General features: G+C 46.1%; 2 protein-coding genes across 4 annotated transcripts in view; both read right to left on the reverse strand.

Annotated features, from left to right (window-relative positions):
- Nucleotides 1–11322, reverse strand: part of OTOP1 (otopetrin 1) — a 44091-nt gene extending 32769 nt beyond the window's left edge. The window contains exon 1 of the mRNA XM_027103363.1: nucleotides 10779–11322. Within this exon, the coding sequence (XP_026959164.1) occupies nucleotides 10779–11184 (406 nt within the window). The 5' untranslated portion in view covers nucleotides 11185–11322. The remainder of the gene's footprint in view (nucleotides 1–10778) is intronic.
- Nucleotides 1–21276, reverse strand: part of TMEM128 (transmembrane protein 128) — a 30180-nt gene that overhangs the window by 1590 nt on the left and 7314 nt on the right. Inside the window, exons 4-5 of one of the 3 annotated variants that reach the window (XM_027103359.1) lie at nucleotides 21166–21274; nucleotides 19271–19924 (exon numbers count right to left, since the gene is read on the reverse strand). In XM_027103359.1, coding sequence (XP_026959160.1) covers nucleotides 21175–21274 — 100 coding nt within the window. In that variant the 3' untranslated portion in view covers nucleotides 19271–19924; nucleotides 21166–21174. Of the gene's footprint in view, nucleotides 1–19270; nucleotides 19925–21165; nucleotides 21275–21276 lie in introns of those variants that run through there. The other 2 variants (XM_027103360.1, XM_027103361.1) reach the window with 2 other exon arrangements.

A 21276-nucleotide genomic window follows, 5' to 3' on the forward strand; every position in this document is an offset into this window, starting at 1 on the left:
AATGCAGCCAAAAATAAATAAATAAATATTTAATAAATAAATAAATTTATTTTTTAATTGCCCTTTTTTTTAAAAAAAAAAGTGTGGCATATCTGTGCAATGGAATATGATTCCGTTTTAAAAAGGAAAGGCATTCCGACCCCTGCTACACCGTGGATGAACCTTGAGGACATTATGCCAAGTGAAACAAGCCAGTCACAGAAGGACAGATGCTGCATGACTGTGCTCCTAGAAGATGCCTTAGAATAGTTCAATTCATAGGGGGAAAAAGCAACATGGTGGCTACCAGGGGCTGGGGTGAGGGGGAAATGGGGAGTTATTTAATGATACAGACTTTTAGTTTTACAAGATGAAAGAGTGTTGGACATTACAATTGTAATGAATTCACAATATGAATGTACTTAACACCACTGAACTGTACACTTAAATGATTAAGTTGGTAAATTGTACGTTATGTCTATTTTATCACAATTTTAAAAGTTTTAAATATATATAAAGCAAATTCTACTATTGGCCTCACAAGCTGAAAGTAGAAGACAATATTATGTCTTGTTTAATCACTGGACCGACCTCATGCATATTCCAGGGTCTGATAAGGGACGTACATTCAACAAAGTTTGGCCAAAACAACACAAGTCCTCTAGAAGTTTTCCCCCCAAAATGATCCATCTAAGAGTGTCACTGTTCTGCTCAAAAATCTCAGTTCTCTGATCCTAAATTCCTGCTCTAAATAATAAAAGTAAGGGGCATAAGGTATACAGGAACTTTCTGTACTATCTTTGCAATTCGTCTGTAGAATAGAAAGTTTATTTTTTCAAAATGATAGGGAGGGGTCTAGAGCAGTGGCATGAAAAGGGCTGTGCTAGTGAAGTGAAGAAAGGCAAGTTCTCTGATGGTACATCCAGCATAATTGACAACAAATTAAACAAACAAGAAATATGCATATGAATAAGACTGGGAAGGAATATGCAAAATACATTAAAAAGAAACTCGTAACCAAATGAAAAAAAATAGCAAGAAAACCATAATGATGGTGGGGACTTGATCGATGTTACAGTCCCTAATCCCCCTTCTGGGCCAACATTAACCACCATTCATACATTCTCTCCCACGAACAGAGGAAACTGGATCGTGTTTGACATGAATTATGGCAAGAGAAGAGAGAAGGGCATGAGCCATAACAGGGAGCTATAATATTACAGCTCTGGCCTAAGAAGCCTCCAGTGAAGAGTAATGCAATCGCCTGGCTCCTTTCCATTGCTCAAAGCATTATAGAAACAACTCTAAGTCACATTTTCTTAAATCCTGGAAATGCCCCAGTGAAATCAGAAACTTCGTAAGAGTGGAGAATCAATCCCAGGGCTTTGAAATGGTTTGATAAATGCATGGTTCGTTTTGATTACAAAGAGAAATAGCAAGATGAGGTGAGGCAGCCTGGTTGGGTGGCAAGGGCACAGGCTGTAACTCTGGGAACCTGGCTCTGCCACCAATGGAACACGGGAGTTCAGACAGGTCACTTCCATGCTCCCGGCCTTGGTTTTCCCATCTATAAAATGAGATTGGTCCACAGCAGTGGCTCACAAACTGCAACAGAATCACCTGGAGGGCTTGTTAAACCACAGAGTGCTGGGCCGCACCCCCAGAGTTTCTGATTCAATAGATCTGGGGTGGGGCCCCCAAATTTGCATCTCTAACAAGTTCACAGGTGGGGTGATGCTGGTGATCTGGGACCCCACCTTGAGAAACACTGATCTTTGCCACTGACATTTCAAGAGTTGTAACAAACACATCACGTGCCTTCTCACGCTCTTAAAGCCCTTCCTTCCTTCATCCATCCTTCCATCCATTTATTTGTACAACAAATATTTTAGGGACTCATACTGTGCATGAGGCATTTTGCCAGGGGCTCAAAGGTCAACAAGTAAGATTGCTGGAGAAACAAAAATACACACATATAGTGTTGCATAAATTGTGGAGTACACAAAACATAGAGCGATGAGCTGGCACCAGACTTCTCATCTGCATCGTGGGAAACCAGAAGCCAGTGGAAGAGTAGCTAGAGTCCACTGCAAGGAAAGGACTGCATCTCAAGAACCCTATTCCCAGCCAAGATGGTACCCACTTGTCAGGGCAAAAGACAGAAAGATATTTGAAGGTATGCCAAATATAATTGTTTGACAACTATTTGTTGTTCAACTATGATCCAGGTACTTGGGATATTAAAATGCCAGTAAAATAAAGTACCTGTCCTTGATGAGTTTAACATGGAGTGGGGAAGCAGAAAAATAAACAAATAAATAATAAACATAGAAGAAATGTCAGGAAGTGCTAAGTGCATGAAGGAAAGTAAAGCAGGGAAGAGGACTGAGGTTGACGGTGGTGTTCAGAAAAGGATTCTCTGAGAAGGTGACAGTTGAACAGACAAAAAAGGACAGGGAGAAAAATATCATCCACATAACTCACCTGAAAAAGGGCTTTAACCAAACAACCAGTGAATTAGGAGAGAGTCCTCTCAATGAGAGAAGACGAAGAGGAGAGGCAACGATAGTGAGCAACAAACTTTGCAACAGAATGAAGAGGTAGATGGACATATAAGGGAAGGAAGGAGAGAAGGAAGGGAGGGAGGGTGTAAATGAATGTATGATGGATGGATGGATAGATGGATGGATGATGGATGGAAGGATGATGGATGGAAGGATGATGGATGGATGATGGATGGATGAATGAGTGAATGGGTGAATAGTCCAGTAGATAAACAGACTAATAGAAAAGAAAGCAAGATAAGAGAGGTTAAATCCGAATGGATGAAGATAAACTGTCTGGAAATGTGTCATTTACATGCTATATAAAGACTTGTGATACAGAATAAAATTGGGGATGACTGAGTAGGGAGCAGAGATGAAAAACCTTTCAAAGTTCTCATGGTAAAAAGATGGGTACTAGGGGAAAAGAGGGAAACAAATGTATACTCTAAAGGTCTTGTCTCATTGGAATAGAGAGTGGGTGGGAGGATCTTGGAGTGGGAAGCAATGTGTCTTGCTGGGGGAAATGTTGCGTATTTTGTTTTCAGGTAAGAATGGAGTAATATGTATCTGGTTATGAGAATGAGAAAAGGGAATCTAGCCATTAATGGAATAGAAAAACACAATAAAATGTTCAAAGTGCTCCAAAAAGCAAACGTGGAAAAGGCACATGAGGCAACAAAATGTAAAATAAATCATTATAATCAACATAAAGAAAAATAGAAATAATAAAGTCTGGGATATAAGTCATTACAATTAGAATGATTTAAGTCTCGCATTAATTAAGGGATGGGAATATTGAATTAAGAACAAAACCTAGCTATATGTTCTTTTTACGAAACACACTTTTAACTAAGTGATAATAGTGGAAAATAGAGGGGTGGACAAAGAGGAAGTAGCAATGCAAACGAATAGAAAGAAGGAACAGCAATATTAATATCAGACCACTTGGGATTTAGGGTTCAATGTAATAAATAGGATAAAGAATCCTTCCACCCTTATCACTACACATGAAAAAAAACCATAATGTATGAGGAAGATATAATAATCAACTAGCCCATATAAAATCATTTAAAAGAGTGGAAGATTTCAGAACTAGACAGATCTAGTGGACATAAGATATGACACAGAAACAGAAGAATTGAATCACACAATTGATAAACTTGGTTTTATAATACCACCTTGCATATTGATAAAAATCAATTATGCTATAAAAACACAGTACACAGAGTATAGAGGTAGGTACTGACTGCCTGGCTTCAAATCCTTTTTCTACCACTTATTGTAGTTGATGACCTTGAGCAATTACTTAACTTCTCTGTGCCTCAGTTTCCTCATCTGTAAAATGTGGATAATAAGATTGACTATCTCCTAGGGATTTAGAGGAGATTAAATGAGTCATAACATGAAAATCACCTAGAACAGTGCCCCACCAATAGAAAATTCTATAAACGGGATGTTATCATCATCATCATCACTCAACCACAAAGAAACACTTAATGAATTAGAACCAGTTAGAAAGTTCCCCAGCCACATTCCTTGAGAATAATCCTAAAATGTCTAGTGTTGGCAGAGGGGAGACTCCTCCTCTGTGTTAGGCTCCCAGATCCCTTCTAGGAGTCTAGAATCTTGAACCATAAGCTCTTAGAGGTGGAAGGTTCCACAAAGTTAGTTTACATCTCCCATCTCATGCAAGGATGCTTCCCAGTGCATCATGACCAGCGGCCATCTGGTCTCCACCTGGACATGCCCAGGGCTGGGAGGCTCACCCTTCCCTCACCAGCTGGTGCTTAGATTACAATGCTCTTCCCCACAGTGCACTGCAGTCAGCCTCCCAGAACTGCCATCCCCTTCCCTGGAGATTCTGCCATGGTTCACTCATTCCTTCATCCATTCATCCATGCATTCACCCATTTGATGATTCAGTAAATATCAACTTGTTACATGTTAGGCACAGTGCCAGGAGCTCAGGTTATAATGGTAATTACATTCAGACAGGGTCTTTGCCTTCAAGAGCTCACCATCTGGTCAGATCAACAAACAAACTGAATGACACAATCTCCTGCTTGAGAAGTGCTAGGAAGAAAACAGGGTGTTATGAGAACATACAACCCGGAAGCCACACCTGGTCTGAAGGCATCGGGAAAGGCTTCCCTGAAGAAGTGACTCTCGTTTGCTGACCTGGAGCTGAAGGGGGTGGGCCTGCAGCATTTTCCACCCCACATCTCCACATCCTCTCTCTCCTGGACTGGACATCCTTTCGTTCCTCCTGGGGCCGCCCTCCTGCAGGCACCCATGTGATGCTCAAAGGGGGACGTGACACTCCATGTGCAGCCTGACCTCCTTTCCAATCAATGCCCGACCAGCATCGGCTTTTTGGGCAGCTACATCATGAGGCTGAAATCCTGACATCAGGTTTACATTTTCTACTAGAGCAGAAATCCCATCCCAAAACCCCAAACATGCACGATAATGCATGCAGCTAGGCAAGACTCTCTCACGGTGACCCCAGGCTGGATCACGGCTCCCTTTCCTGAGGGAATTGCTCAAAACTCCCTGCATCTTGACCTGCTCCAGAATTTTGCTGGGGTGTTGCTGTTATGCTCAGTTCTCTATATTCTGTGTATTCTTTTATAATTTTTAAAATTCAGGGTAGCTTCCTGAGACCCTACATATTCTCCCTAAGTCCACTTAATTCCTAACTGACCTCTCAGCCTCCTGTTTTACTCCTCTGAAAACCAGATCCCAACCTGCAGATGGAGTGATCATTCTGAAATACAAGTATGATCACATCATTCCCTTTGTTCAAAACCTTCAATGGCTCCCCACTACCCACTGGACAAAACCAAGATCTGAAGCCTGCAGATAGGGTTCCAGCTAACTCAGATCTTGCTGACATCTCTGGACTCACTTCCAGACTCCAGCAAAAGCAGAAGGTCCTCCTCTGGGACCTCTCCCTAAACCCCCAAACCCCTTGCCCCAGGCTACCCTTCTGCCGACCCACCCATCCCCTGCACATCATAACACTGAATCATTTAGTGAATAATGTATTTCTCTTACTAAATGCCATAGGTTTCTCTAAGCATTTTATATGTACAAACTCACTGATTCTCATACAACCCTATGTGATGGTTGGGGGGTATCATCCTCCCCATTTTACAGATGAGGAAACCGGGGCAGAAAAGTGAGGCTACATGGGTTGGAGTGGGGTTTGGTGGGGAGCTCTTAGCCATCGTGCTCTGCTGCCCCTCATTGTCTGCACCGTCTTTGCCCCCTCCTGCAGCCCTCCACACAGGGCCAAACCTAAGCATCCTGCTGTCCCCAGGGCTCAGCCAGCGCCTGGCACAGAATGGGAGCTCGGTCCAGACTGCTGAACAAAACCAGACCAAAGTTTCTGCCCCGACGTCACAAAAGTTGTCCCCATGCAGTGTGCTTGGCCACCTTCTCTGTTGTTCCCTGCAAGTTCCAAAGGCCCCTCTGCTCGATGAAGAGGACAGAAACCAAATGGAAGTTAAAGGTTTTGCCTTCTCTGTCACCTGCTAATATCACACCCTCTGTCCCGAAGCCAGGAACTTATCTCTCTTCTCTTTCTCACTCTCTCCGAATATTTCTGGTGACAGGGGCTCAACCCTCCTCCTGATGCCCTTTCAGCTTCCTGGTCTAGAAAATGAGGGTGATAACACCCACCCCAAGAACCGCTGGGAGACTGAAAACGTTACGCTCAGTGAATGAAGCCAGTCGCCAAGATGACATATTATGTGATTCCATTTATAAAAATGTCCAGACCAGGCGAGCTTAGAGACATAAAGTAGATCCACGGTTGTCTATTCCTGGGGAGGGTCTGGGGGGTGATAGCTAAAGGGCACAGTGTTTCTTTTGTTTTGTTTTGTTTTGTTTTGTTTTTGCGGTACGCGGGCCTCTCACTGCTGTGGCCTCTCCCGTTGCGGAGCACAGGCTCCGGACGCGCAGGCTCAGCGGCCATGGCTCACGGGCCCAGCCGCTCCGCGGCATGTGGGATCTTCCCGGACCGGGGCACGAACCCGTGTGCCCTGCATCGGCAGGCGGACCCTCAACCACTGCGCCACCAGGGAAGCCCCACAGTGTTTCTTTTTGAGATGAGAAAATGTTCTAAAAATTGACTGTGGTGATGTTTGCACATCTCTGCGAATATCCTACAAACCATCGGCTTGTGCACCTTAAATGGGTGAACTGTAGACGATGTGGACTACATCTCAAGAAAACTATTGTTTTAAGGAAAGGAGGAGAATTGCTAGGCACACTGACATGGGCTCACTATACCCAGAGCAGGGACAGAAGCCCAAGGAAATGAGGAGTATCTGGAGAGGCCGTGTCTGCAGAGGAGTGACGTGATCAAACTGAGATGAGCGTGCGTTCTGAGGAGGGAAACAAGGTGAAGCCCAGACCCATGTTCATGAACTTGCTGCATCTGCCCCGAAGTCAGCCGGGTGGGCTGGAATACCACGGTGGCCCACCCTGACCACTCCCTCCTTGGCCACACCAGACGCTGCCACAGGACTGCACACCAGGTTTTGCAATCCTGTCAGTCATCCTCCAGTGGTTTCTGTGAGTCCTGGCTGCACTCCTAGACTGTGGGCTCCCCTGGGTGCAGGGGCGGTTGCATCCTCGTGTCCTGCAGCCTTCCTCCTTCCCCTCTCCCTCCTCTTCTGCTCTCCGCCACCATCCTGCATGGCAGCCCGCCTCTCTTCACACGTGCATTTGGAACCATTTCTTTTAGCAACCTTCACTTTCTCACACATTGGACCGCCTGTTTCTAAAACCCATCACTGTGTCCCAATCTTTATCTCTACAGCCTGTACAGCCACCTGTCCTGGGCAGATCTTACAAAAGCAACTCACGTCTGCCCCTTTACTTGCAGCCCCTTAGGGATAAGGAACACAGTGCTCTGAGCAGCCCTTTTCCAAGGATGGTGCACTGGACAGAGATGGAATGTGTCGTATACGTGGACGTGCCTCATTTTAAGTAAAAAGCACTTTGTAAAAATCTGATCTCATGAAAGTAGATTTGGGAGTGATTATTCACACGCACAAAGAAAGCCTCACTGTGACAAACAACTGGGACAATGCTTCTAATGTACCAGCATTCCAAACGCACTCAATAACTGTGGCTATTAGTCATACTGTCGTCATTGCCATGATTTTGTGTTAATAACACTTCTCTGGGCTTGAGACAGGCCAGAAACAAGGAAAAGGACTACCTTCACCACTGCGGTCTTTTAAGAGACCAGAAACAGAACAGAAGCAGGACCCTGGTAATTAACAGGAAGAAATGGCTATTCATTAGGTTTTCACGTCACTGGACACACGGGACTGGCATGAGATATCCCAGCTGCTGCCACTTCCTCCAGAAGAAATCAATTTCTTTACTTAGCAAACAGAGGATCTGGATGAATAATCCACCATTTCCACTCATTTTTAAAAATTAGTCTATATATTTTGTTCCAAAGAAAGTCTTCACTTTCTCACACCCAGTAGGTGGGACAGAATGTTTTCCTGCTCAAAGAAATGCCTCACAGCCCGTACCAAGACCCAAAAACTTTCTCTGGAAAACCTCAGTGCCCAGAATTCCACAGGGTGGCTCTTTCTCAGAGCCCCAGACTTCTAAGACCATCACAGAAGCCAGGGCAGAGCTAAGTCAAACCTGTTTTTCCAGCTAGGATTCCAGGGAAATCCTCAGTCCCTGCTGGGGCTGAAGGTACTTCCCTTGGCATTATGGCCTCCTGGGGTACTTTGGGGATAATTAGGCTCTTGCTTCTTTGATAAACTGCAGCTCATTCACAGGGATAGACAGTGCTTTGCACACAGCTTTCACTCGACCTCTCCCAGCTCCTCCCTGAGAGGTGGCCAGTATTCTTATTTTACTGATGAGGAAACCGGGACTCAGAAAGGCGAAGGTAACAGAGCCGAGACATCAAGCCAAGACTTCCAGGGTCAGCACCACTTCCGTCATCCACATAGCTCACTTGAATAGTTATGTTATTATGGGGTAACTTGCTGAGTGTCTAAACAGCTACCCCCTTTACTGAACACCTACTATGTGCTCCCCTACACTGCCTCATTTGCTCCAGCTCTACCTGGTGTCTAATGGACATCTCAGCTGTAACACGTCCACAAGAGGAATCCTGGTTCTGCATCCCCACCCTTACTCCTCCTCCTGTCTTCCCAGTCTTGGGAAATGGCACGACCATTCACCCATTGACTGGGGTCCCAGGGCTTAGAGTCTTCCTGGAAAGAGGGAGAGAGAGAGGAGGGAAGAGTGAGGAAGAACAGGGTGGGGGAGGGAGAGAGGAAGGAAGGGAGAAAGGAGAGAGGGAGAGAGGAAGGTAGGATGAGGGGAGGGCAGGAGAGAGAAAAAGAGGAAGGAGGGAGAGAGGGAGGGAGGGCGAGAGAAAGGAAAGGAGGGAGGAGGGGGAGGATGGAACAGGGAGGAGTAACACAGAAAGGAAGGGATGGATGAGGAGAGAAGAAGAAGGGAAGAAGAGAAGAAAGAAGAAAAGAAGGATGGAGTAGGAAGGAAGTGAGGGAAAGACCAAGGAAGGATCCTGCCACTACAGGAAAGCATAGGTCAAAAGCCTCTGTATGCAATATTTTTTTAGCCCGTTTAAGTCAACAACCTCAAAATAACATTTTATTCTTGTTTGCTTGTTTGCTGTGACACTGGATTCACTGCCATTTATAGGGTCACAAAACCACGAACCTCCCTGAAACAACTACTTTCAGAGCAGGAATCTGGGCCACGCTGCAGTTGTGTGCAGTTTTTCCAAAGGCAAGATGAGCAGTCCCTGAGCCTAAGAAACCTAAAATCTCATCCAGATGACAAGGCTTATATCCACTAGTCATAAGACAAGGCAGAAATTGACAAGTGCCAAAGATCTCTACACAGAGAGAGCTGTGGCAGCCCATGGGAGTGAGGAGTAATTCCTGCCAGGTGTGTAGAGAAGGTGTCCTTGGGGCAGACCTTTGAAGGGAGTGTGGGTGGGAGGGAGAGTGACTGTGTGCTGGGCGCCCACCCTGTACCCAGCAGTCACTGGTCCTACACGTGTGATTTCCATTCTACACATGCTGAAACTAGGGGAGTGGGAAGACTAAATAACGTGCCCAAGAGCATGCAAGGAAAATGACAGCCACACTCTGAGATTTAAATTCAGATCGAGCATGAGAATTCAAGCAGAGACCTGTGATGTGTCTGGACCACACAGAGTGAAATGTACCCGGCCCCTCCCAGGAAGATTTCTCAGGCACCCGCTTTCTCCACAGACTCCCCACCACCTCTTCCCTTTGACCTGCATCATGTCTATCTCCCTTCCAACAGTGCAAGGTCCTTGAGGAGAGAAGGGTTCCTGTCTTGACAACGTTTCAATCAATGTGTTGTGGGTACCTAGCAAGTGCTTCTATGCCCCGCTGCCTGAACATTTATCCACTCATTGATTACATCATTCATCTCAACCGCATTTTCTTAGCACCCACTCTATGCCAGGCCCTGAGTTGGCTCTAGGACGAAGAGATGAGCATCTTAGAGTTCCCCCAGTGTGGTGGAGGGGACAGAAGTGTCAACAAGAAGCACAGTGCCTTCCCAGGACGCAGTGAGGGGTGAAGGAGTGCAGTCAGAACCCCAAAGGGTGAGAGAGGGGGTCTGAAAAGCATCACTGGGGAGCACGGGGTGGGGCCTGAGCCCTATCTCCTAAAGCAAGGCAGGTGGGAGGCATTCCAGGAAGAGGGAACAGAATGTGCAAAGGCAGATAAGCATGAAATATTGTGATGGGAACTAAAAGCCTTTGAGACTGGAGCACAGAATGCAGGCCAAGGAGAGGATTAAACTAAAGAGGCATCTGAGCTCAGATCTTAGCGGGCCTTGAATGCCAGGATAAGGAGTGTGGCCTCCATCATGGGGTCCGTGGAACCATGGCAGGGCTTTAAACAAGGAAAGATGTGAATAGGTTTGTGTAACCGTAGTTCCAACGATGGCATGTAAGGCAAGAGCCTGAAGGCGGAGAGAGGAGACTATGGCAATAATCCAGCCTTAAGAAAGAGAGAGAAGGGAAGGTGGGCGGAGGCGGGCAGAAAAGATGTGCAGGAAGATGGAGGCAGAAAAAGACTAAAGGAGATAAGTCAGAGGAGGAAAGGGCACAGAGCTGCTGTCGGGCTGCGGCTAGCGGGCGAGCAGGCTGGGTTCGCTGGGCACTCACCCGCCGGCCGGCTCGCTGCTTCGGGGACTCACCGCGGAGCCAGCGCGCGCCGGCGTGCGTGTCCTTGAGGCGGCGGTGCGCGGAGCTGCGGCCCACGTACCACAGCATCCAGAGCAGCTGCAGCAGCATGAGCGCCGTGAGGAAGCACAGCAGGTCGCTCTTGCCCACGCCCGAGGCGTGCACGGCCCAGGCCAGCAGGAACAGCAGCCCCGCCACGAACACGTTCAGCCCATACTGGCTGCTCAGCGCCTCCGCCAGCTTCTGCGGGAAGCTGGCGCGGATGGCGCCCCGACGAGGGGCCGGGGACTCCGGGGACTCCGGGGGCCCCGGGGCCGGGAGCTGGGGCGGCGGGCAGGCTGCGGGTCCCGACGAGCCCCTGTCCGGGCTGCTCCGAAACGCCTGGGGAGAGGCAGGCGCCCCCTGGCCCTCGGGCATCATTGAGGGACCCGCACTGAGTCTAGTCCCGGGGGCGGCTGCGACCCGGGCCCCACCCGCTGCCCCTGTCTTCTGCCCTAGCCCCGACGCCCTCTGCCAAACAGCCCGCTGTCCTGATCACCCTCGGACGCCTGATCTCCCGCCTTCTGCCCCCTACCCTCGGTCAAGGTACCCACCCGATCCACTTACCACCATCCCCCCCCCCGCCCCCCGCCGACCCGGGCTGACCCCGGCTTCTTCGCGCTCCCCAATTCGCACCGCCCACCTTCTCTCCCTCCTCAATGTCCGGGGCAACACTTCCGCCCACTCTGGACCCACGCGGGCCGCTCCCCGCCCCTGGTGCCTCGGCCTGGGGCCAACCCTGCCCCGATGGCCGCGCGTCCTCCCGCTCCCCGACCCGCGCGCCCGGACCCGCCCGCTATCCTCAGCTCTGTCCCCTGAGCCGATGACGGATGACAGGTGCCTCCCACCGGCTCCCAGAGGTGGGATGGCGGGCAAGGTGTCGCCCTGAACCGGCCCGAGGGTGTGGGCGCGGAGGCGTGGCCGCGGCGGAGCGGCGCGTCTAGGGCCCCGCGGGTGAGTGCGCTCCTCTGGTGCCCCGGAGCGTCTCCGTAGCGGACCACGGAGGTCTAGGTGAGCCCGGACGAACGCGTCCGTGTGCATGAGTGTCTGCCTGTCCTCGTCTCTGCGTATTTCTACGGTCTGTTTTCTCTGTTGCGTGTTGCTGTGTCTCTCTGGAGGTCAGTCTTTGGGTGTGTCTGGTTGGGTCGGGGAGGACGGGAGGGGGTGGCAGCCCCTGTCCCTAGATCTATGAATAGGGGGAGAGGGTGTCCTTTTCGTTTGTGTCTATGTTTGTCTGTCCGTCTGGTGTACCTGGGTGTCTGCCAGGAGATGCCCAGATGCGGACAAGACAGAAGCCACCTTCCAAGAAAAGAGAACATCTCTCTCCCTCCTCCAAGGGAATGGGGAGCTACTTCTAGACTGAGCTGAGCTGGGGCTGGGGGCTGGCAGGAATCCTCCCTGGAGCCGGGGGAACCGGAGCATCTCCCTCTGCTCCCCCAGGCCCCCCAAGCTGACCTGGTCCGCCAGAGTGCCCCTCTCAGGAGGTCTTAAGGGCTGGCGTGGCTGAGATCAGGGCTGGAGCGGGAAGCTGGGAGGGAGCTGCTGGGGGATGGAGCCCAGGAAAGGGTAGGCAGGGCTCACAGCGAGCCCCTTGTGTAGTAGCATAGGGCCCAGCATTCAGGAGACACCCTTTCCCCCTTGGTTTAACATCCTGCTGTTGCCGTTCTGAAATCCTTAATTTTTGAACAGGGGGACCCACATTTTCATTTTTGCAGTGGATCCAGCAAATTACTTAGCTGGTTCTGATTGCCAGAAGGTCCTGGCTGTGAGGGAGCCCTGGGCTGGGAGGGAGTCAACCTGAGGACTTGCCATCATTCACTTTGGTCATTCATTTATGTGGTCAACACTCATTTATACTACACTGAATCATTTCAGGCTCTGTTCTAGGTGCCAGGAATTCAGTTATGAAAGACTGCCCTCACGGAGCTGACATTCTGGTGGAGACACACTCAATGGATAACTATTTAACTCGCTGAGAAGCTATAGAGTATCAAACATGAGACTCAGCCCTGCCTTCCAGGAGCCCTAGGGCGGGAGGGTTGGGCAAGCCCTGAGTCTGCCAAGAAGGGTGAGAGGTTCCCGGAGGAGGCACCAACTGTACAGTTGCTTTTGTGGGGGTTTTTTTAACATCTTAATTGGAGTGTAACTGCTTTACAATGGTGTGTTAGTTTCTGCTTAATAACAAAGTGAATCAGCTATACATGTACATATATCCCCATATCTCCTCCCTCTTGCGTCTCCCTCCCACCCTCCCTATCCCACCCCCCGTACACTTTTTTTTTTTTTTGTGGTACGCGGGCCTCTCACTGCTGTGGCCTCTCCCATTGCGGAGCACAGGCTCCGGACGCGCAGGTTCAGCGGCCATGGCTCACGGGCCCAGCCGCTCCGCGGCATGTGGGATCCTCCCAGACCGGGGCACGAACCCATGTCCCCTGCATCGGCAGGCGGACTCTCAACCACTGCGCCACCAGGGAAGCCCTCATTGTAGTTTTGATTTGCATTTCTCTAATGATTAGTGATGTTGAGCATTCTTTCATGTTTGTTGGCAGTCTGTATATCTTCTTTGGAGAAATGTCTATTTAGGTCTTCTGCCCATTTTTGGATTGGGTTGTTTTTTTGTTATTGAGCTGCATGAGCTGCTTATAAATTTTGGAGATTAATCCTTTGTCACTTGCTTCATTGGCAAATATTTTCTCCCTTTCTGAGAGTTGTCTTTTTGTCTTGTTTATGGTTTCCTTTGCAGTGCAAAAGCTTTGAAATTTCATTAGGTCGCATTTGTTCATTTTTGTTTTTATTTCCATTTCTCTAGGAGGTGGGTCAAAAAGGATCTTGCTGTGATTTATGTCATAGAGTGTTCTGCCTATGTTTTCCTCTAAGAGTTTGATAGTTTCGGGCCTTACATTTAGGTCTTTAATCCATTTTGAGCTTATTTTTGGGTATGGTGTTAGGGAGTAATCTAATCTCATACTTTTATATGTACCTGTCCAGTTTTCCCAGCAACACTTATTGAAGAGGCTGTCCTTTCTCCACAGTACATTCCTGCCTCCTTTATAAAAAATAAGGTGACCATATGTGCGTGGGTTTATCTCTGGGCTTTCTATCCTGTTCCATTGATCTATATTTCTGTTTTTGTGCCAGTACCATACTGTCTTGATTACTGTAGCTTTGTAGTATAGTCTGAATTCAGGGAGCCTGATTCCTCCAGCTCTGTTTTTCGTTCTCAAGACTGCTTTGGCTATTCGGGGTCTTTTGTGTTTCCATACAAATTGTGAAATTTTTTGTTCTAGTTCTGTGAAAAATGCCATTGGTAGTTTGATAGGGATTGCATTGAATCTGTAGATTGCTTTGGGTAATAGAGTCATTTTCACAATGTTGATTCTTCCAATCCAAGAACATGGTATATCTCTCCATCTATTTGTATCATATTTAATTTCTTTCATCAGTGTCCTATAATTTTCTGCATACAGGTCTTTTGTCTCCTTAGGTAGGTTTATTCCTAGGTATTTTATGCTTTTTGTCTGATGAGGCACCTTTTATTGATTTAGATGATGAGATCCGGGAGCTCGAGCCTGAACCTGATGCTGTAATGGGATGAAACTTCAGTGATTCCTGGAAGATAAATGACTTTTGCATGTGGAAGGAATCTAGAGAATTTATGAACAGAGATTAGACTGTGGCAATTTTCACTTTTCTTTTTTTTTATTGAAGTATAGTTGATTTACAATGTTAGTTTCTATTGTACAGCAAAGTGAATCTCATATATATATATAATTCTTTTTCATATTCTTTTCCTTAGGGTTTATACAAGATATTGAATATAGCTCCTTGTGCTATACAGTAGGCTTTGTTGTTTATCTATTTTACATAGAGTAGTGTGTACCTGTTAATCCCAAACTCCTAATTTATTCCTCCCCCATCCCCATTCCCCTTTGGTAACCGTATATTTGTTTTCTATGTCTGTCTGTTTTTGTTTTGTAAATAAGTTCATTTGTATCATATTTTAGATTCCACACATAAGTGATATCATATGACATTGATATTTGTCTTTTTCTGACTTACTTCACTTAGTATGATAATCTCTAGGTCCATCCATGTTGCTGCAAACGGCATTATCTCATTCTTTTTTATGGCTGAGCAGTATTCCATTGTATTTATACACATCTTCTTTATCCATTCGTCTGTTGATGGACATTTAGGTTGCTTCCATGACTTGGCTGTTGTGAATAGTGATGCTATGAGCACTGGGGTGCATGTACCTTTTAGAATTCAAGTTTTCTCAGGATATATGCCCAGGAGTGGGATTGCTGGATCATATGGCAACTCTATTTTTAGTTTTTTAAGGAAACTCCCTACTGCTCTCCACAGTGGCTGCTAGACTATGGCAATTTTAAAACACGACCTCCAAATTTTTTGGTACTCCTCCTTTAGGATGGGGCAAAGCCATGTCCCCCTCCCCTTAAATAGGGGATCTGTGACTGCTTGACCAGTAGCATAGGATGGAAGTGACACTCAGCTCCTGAGCCCACACTTTAAGCAGTAGCTTCCTTTTCCTGTCTCTAGGAACACCGTGGTAGGTGGAGTAATGGCCCCAAAGATGTCCACACCCTATTCCCTGGAACCTATAAATATGTTGTTACCTGGCAAAAGGAACACTGAAATGAAGTAAGGATTTTAAAACACGGAGATGATGTTGGGTGGCCCAGGTGGGTGGGCCCAATGTATTCACACAGACCCTTAGGAGTGAAGGAGGCAGCAGAAGAGTGGGTCAGAGCAATGTGGCAATGGAAGAAGAGGCAGGAGAATTTCAAAGTATAAGAGGGATGTGTTGACCCACTGTCCTAGGCTTTGAAGATGGAGGAAGAAAGCTACACGAGCAAGAAATGCACGTGGCTGGCGTCTCCAAGCTGAGAACGGCCCTCAGCTGCCAGCCAGCTGGGAAATGGGGATCTCAGTCCTTCAGCTGCAAGGGACTGAATTCTGCCAACAGCCTGAAAGAACAAGGACATGGATTCTCCCCTAAGAGCCTCCAGAAAGGGATGCAGCCCTGCCGAGAGCCATATTAGACTTCTAACCAAGGAACCGTGAGATAATCAATTTCTGTCATTTTTAGCGCTATTGGTGGCAATCTGTTACAGCAGCAACAGAAAACTAATGTAAAAGCTCACCCTTGAATCCCAGCTACTATGCCATGAGGACACCCAAGCTGCCCATGAAGATGTCCAGGCGGAGTGAAATTGGGGGCCAGCACCATCTCACCAACCACAAGGGAACCACCTTGGAAGTGGACCGTCCAGTCCCAGTTGAGTCACCCCATACATAACAAGCTGTTCCTATCAATTCCTGCTCAAATTTCAGATTCCTGAGCAAAATAAAGGGTGGTGGTTGTCCTAAGGCACTTAGTTTTGGCGTGGTTTGTTATGCAGTGATAGGTGATAACCGGGACATACAGACAGATGCACGTGGAAGTCAGCCCAGGGTATGAGAAGGAATCCCAGGTTTTGTGGCGGCACCATGACAGGGGTGGAGGGATTACAAGGAGTCCTGCTGGTCCTGAGAGACAGTGGGGATCAGGCTGCGGGCTGGGCGCACAGGAGCAAGGGAAGCAGTGAGCTGAGTGAACTCCAGGATCCACTCCTACCCGAGTGTGGGCTGGGGAGGGACCAAGTTCCTGACATCCTTTTGGACCCTATTTTTATACATAAAGGAACATTACACACACTCTTTTGCGTCCATACGTCCTAATACAATTTTTTTTTAATGAGGAACACAATTGGATATCATAAGCCTGGAGAATTCTTCGGTGGAGTTTTGCTGTAAAGGGGACCCAAAAAGTGGTTAATAACTGGAGAAGCTTGAGGGAGCCCTATCTTGGGTGTTTGTTTGAAGATGGTAAATAGTACAACACATTTGTATGTGGATAGGAATGATGCATCTCAAGGCATCATGAATATACCCAAAGTGAGGTATAATAAGGTTTGCCAAAGCTACAGCTCTACCAAAAGCTAGTTGCTCACATTGCTTTAGAAATAAAATAGCTACACATTACATTTCTGCCGAATTGGGAAAATCCCATTCCTCAACTTCAAAACTGAATCTGAGAGACTTAGAAGAGATCTTTGTGGTCTTTTTAGGAATAATTTACTCTTCTGTTCAACTCCCAATCTTCCCTTGACCCGGAGCCTGAAATTTGGCTTCTTTCAAATTAGTCCTTAGTGTATGCGAAATATTCCTGATTGTTATTTATTTTTATGAATTCTATGTAAACATTTCTTAAAATCTACCAAGCTCTTTCGCACCTCAAGAAACACTGAGCTGAATTAAAGTCTTTAAAAATTTTTAAGTGAAGGGCAGTTATCCTAACTGTGGCCACGGAAGAGGGCATCTATTAACCCCTATTACCTAGGACCACCCCACCCCACCTCCCCAAATGATTCTACTTATAAAGATGTGGCTCTTAGCTTTTCCCTCGATTCCCTTCCAATGTATTTCTCTTTTGCTTAAGCATAGCCAGAGACCTTTTCTTGTTATTGTTGTATAAAACCAAAGAACCCTGAGACAGCCAGGATGTTAAATGCTATAAAGTCTCCTGGAAAGACCACTGCCTCCCAAGCTAGGTCCCAGACACAGATTTGGAGAGAGCCTCAATCTGGTTTTTACCCTAGGGAGCTAAGTTCGATTCTGCTATCTCTGTGTTCCCTGACAATTCGAACATTCTAGCTTCTGCAGAGACATCTCTGCCCAAAGTGATTGGAACAGGATAGTTCTGGAACGAGGCTGAACGTTAGAATCACCTGGAGGACTCTTCACAAGACAGCCTTGTCACCAGCTGCAATGGGAACCTCTGAGCAGCAGGCCTGAGGCAACCAGTGTGCAACCTGGGTGGAAGACTCGGTCTTGACACTTGGGATTGTCAGTCAGGGACATTTTTAAGAACACACACTTGCTTCTACCATATCCCTGACTTTCATGCTAAACATTCACAACGGTTAGTTCCGTTATTCGTTACTATTCTGAGTGGATGCTCCTCCCACAGGCTTGTTTAGAAGCAGCAACAACACTGCTTGACACAGTTTTTATTTAATAATTATAACAAGGGCTTCCCTGGTAGCGCAATGGTTGAGAATTTGCCTGCCAATAAAGGGGACACGGGTTCGAGCCCTGGTCTGGGAAGATCCCACATGCCACGGAGCAACTGGGCCCGTGAGCCACAACTACTGAGCCTGCGCGTCTGGAGCCTGTGCTCCGCAACGAAAGAGGACGCGATAGCGAGAGGCCCGCGCACCACGATGAAGAGTGGCGCCCGCTCGCCGCAACTAGAGAAAGCCCTCGCACAGAAACGAAGACCCAACACAGCCCAAAATAAATAAATAAATAAATAAATTTTAGAAAATAATAATTATAACAATAGGAAAAGACCCACAAATAATCTGCACAGCACTTATTTAATGGGCACAGGGACCAGGCATGATCCTGTTTAAACAAATTTATTCAGATGTCTCTTTGTAACAGGATCATCTCCTTACCACCCTAGCTATACCACAGTATCAGCACTTGGCTAACTGGGTTCTAATGACTGTATTACACAGAAAATCCCAGCCTTAGGTTTCTAACCAAGTATCAACAGTAAAACTACTTTGCAAGAAAAGAAAAATGGAAGGAAGGGAGGGAGGGAAGGAAAGATTTCTTGCAGAATCTGCCCAAAGACTCTGTGGGAGTTGTCACGGGGGGTACGTCCCTTGCCCCGCACCAAGTTCCCTCCAGAGGGTCTGAATCAGTGCTCCCTCTAATCCTACTTCCTGGGTTTGCAACCTCCGCCTTACACTGGACCCTCACATAACTGACTGACTTGGCCACCTGATTCTGACCTTCGCCTGACTTTGCTCCTTACTTTAAATGACTCTCTCTACACACCCTCACACGCATATGTACACCAACTGAGCTTGATTCTGTTTACCGATCATGCCTGCCTCTTCCCATTCCTCTCTTTGATCTACTTTGTCTTTCATTCCCTCTCCATTACCATTTATTGAGTGAGCACCTACTGTGTGCCAGGCACTGTAGTAGGTGTCTCATAAACATTATTCTTATCACCCACAACCCAACAACACAGATAATGTTCCTGCCTCACAGCTGGAGAAAGACTAACTGCTGCTCAAGGTCAAGATTAACTACTACTGCAGGGTGTGATCCGAGCCAGACACAAGTGTTGACTGAAACATATCATCACCTGAAGTCCCTTGTGGGTGGGGAGCGCAGAAACCAACATAAGGTACTTAAAATGTCACAATGCTTACGATGTTTAGGTTTAATGTAAACATATTTGCATCTGAAAGTGCAAATACTGTCTTCCATTGGTCTTTGAAAAGCAGAGTAGCCTTCTCTAAAAAGAAGCCTTATTTCTATAGTGAAAGTGCTAATAGCTGAAGACAGAAACAATTCCAAAGTTTGTATTAACAAAACCCACAAGAAAGTTATAGAAATACTTTATTTAAATATTAAGAAAAAAATTACACGTACTTAAGATGATTAAAAGTTCATATGTTAAACAAATGCTAAAAACCCAGTAATTTACACAGTGATAAATCTTAAGTGATGGGAAAACACAAAATCCTTTCAACTGGTCCTCCTCCTTACAAAGCTATTATAAAAACGGTATTATTAGGAATTGCTGAAGTTGGGTTAAAGGCACATGACACTATCATTCCTTTATATACACAGCCAGTCATCTCAAACACTGAACTGCTCACCCTTAAATGGAAGAGTGAACAACTTCTCTGAACTATCGGGAGTACATTATGCATCTCTAATGAAAATTCATTTAAATTTTTACACCAACAATTTCTCCAATGATCCAAACAGATTAACACTGCAAATTAGTTATTTCTGTCTTGAATAGAATATTTCTACTTTGAATCTGAAAAATTCGATAATGAGTTTAGGAATATACAAATGAAATATAATTTATTCTGATTTCAACTACAGAGCTATAAAGTTACAATTCTTCCAAGGAAACCATTCACTTCATAGATGCAAAAACACACTGTAGCTTTTCCATTATGTCTGCGGTGCTTTCAGCTAGCAGGATATTAATCATTCACTTTAAACTGACATGCCCTTACACCTGAAAGAAAACCCAAGCGAGACATTCTATCTCAGGCTGTTGGATTTAATATTAAAAAGCACAGTTCAATCTCCCTGCCTACAACATTCTCTGGCTCTCTGTTACCAATTAAACGTTGATGTCGGCAGTAAGTCAAAAGCTCCTGAACACGTGGAAAAACTCAATACGGAACAGCCAGAGATTCAAAGCAGACAGGGTCAGATGAGGGAATGTTCTTGTGGCGACAGGTCAACAGGGACAGAGGACATACTGTGAGAGTCCAAACGGTCCTAGACACAGCACAACGTGTGGAGGGGACTCTGCACATCAGCATGTGTGTGCTAGCAGCTATTTTCAGACTAGCAACAATGAGAGGACATCCATTTCTTCTTTACCTGGTTATAGGGACTTTCCTTTAAAACTCCAAAGGGAGAACATGCTGTCTGTGAGCTGAAATGTCAGTTTTCTTTTGCACCCCAATAATTGAGTGCATTAACTTTTTCTTCTCTGGGCCTCAGTTTTCCAAGTTTACTTCTCTGGGTCTCAGTTTTCAAGTTTACAAGTAAGTAAACTGACATATGGAATAGATTTTCTCCAAGTTCTAACGTAAGCAACATGAAGAGAGGGACCGTCTGTCTTTTTCACCATGTCCCTAAGCATGTACAGTGAGTACTCTGAACACATACTTATTCAATAAATGAGTTATCTGACAATTAGCAAATAGACCCCACTGTGAAGGCAGCAGGCCCAGGGACACAGTGGTCTCTGGGGAAGCAGAAATTCTATAAATAACATGGAAGGGAAAGGCTGGTGTGCCATCCATCAGATTTTTATGAGGCAGCCAGGACAGTTAGAAAACAGATTTTTCTTCTCAACTGGGTAAAATTGCCCATTCTTCCCATATTCCCATTAACTAAGAACGATCTAGCCAATAGTCATCAGTATAGAAGTAGATGGAAGTTTACTGCGATAGAAAATGAATCAATGTGTGAACTTATCCATATTGGAAGGTGCAAATACTCTCTTCATGAGATCTTGGAAGGTCAGGGTGCCTTCTCTAAAAAGTAGTCACTTAGAACTAAATTATGCAAATGGAAAGGGATCACAGTCCCTTCTACCTCAGAGTTCAATGGATGAACAACTCTCGTGTAAACATGACTGAAATAATTTACTAGTCCGTTACTGCTATGTCCACTGAAAATTATCATGAAAGACTTTTTCAAATGCATTCATTATTAGAAATACCATTCCAGAAATCTTACCTTTAGAAATCATCCAAGGAGTGAGATCAACATTACAACCCCCATAAACTGGGTAAACAACAGCAGTGGAGTGAAAAATGACCACACATGCCATAAAGCAACATTGAAGCT

Source organism: Aethalodelphis obliquidens, unplaced genomic scaffold (genome assembly GCF_003676395.1).
Source record: "Aethalodelphis obliquidens isolate GAN/ISIS:26980383/991018 unplaced genomic scaffold, ASM367639v1 scaffold6, whole genome shotgun sequence".
Lineage (NCBI taxonomy): Eukaryota > Metazoa > Chordata > Mammalia > Artiodactyla > Delphinidae > Aethalodelphis > Aethalodelphis obliquidens.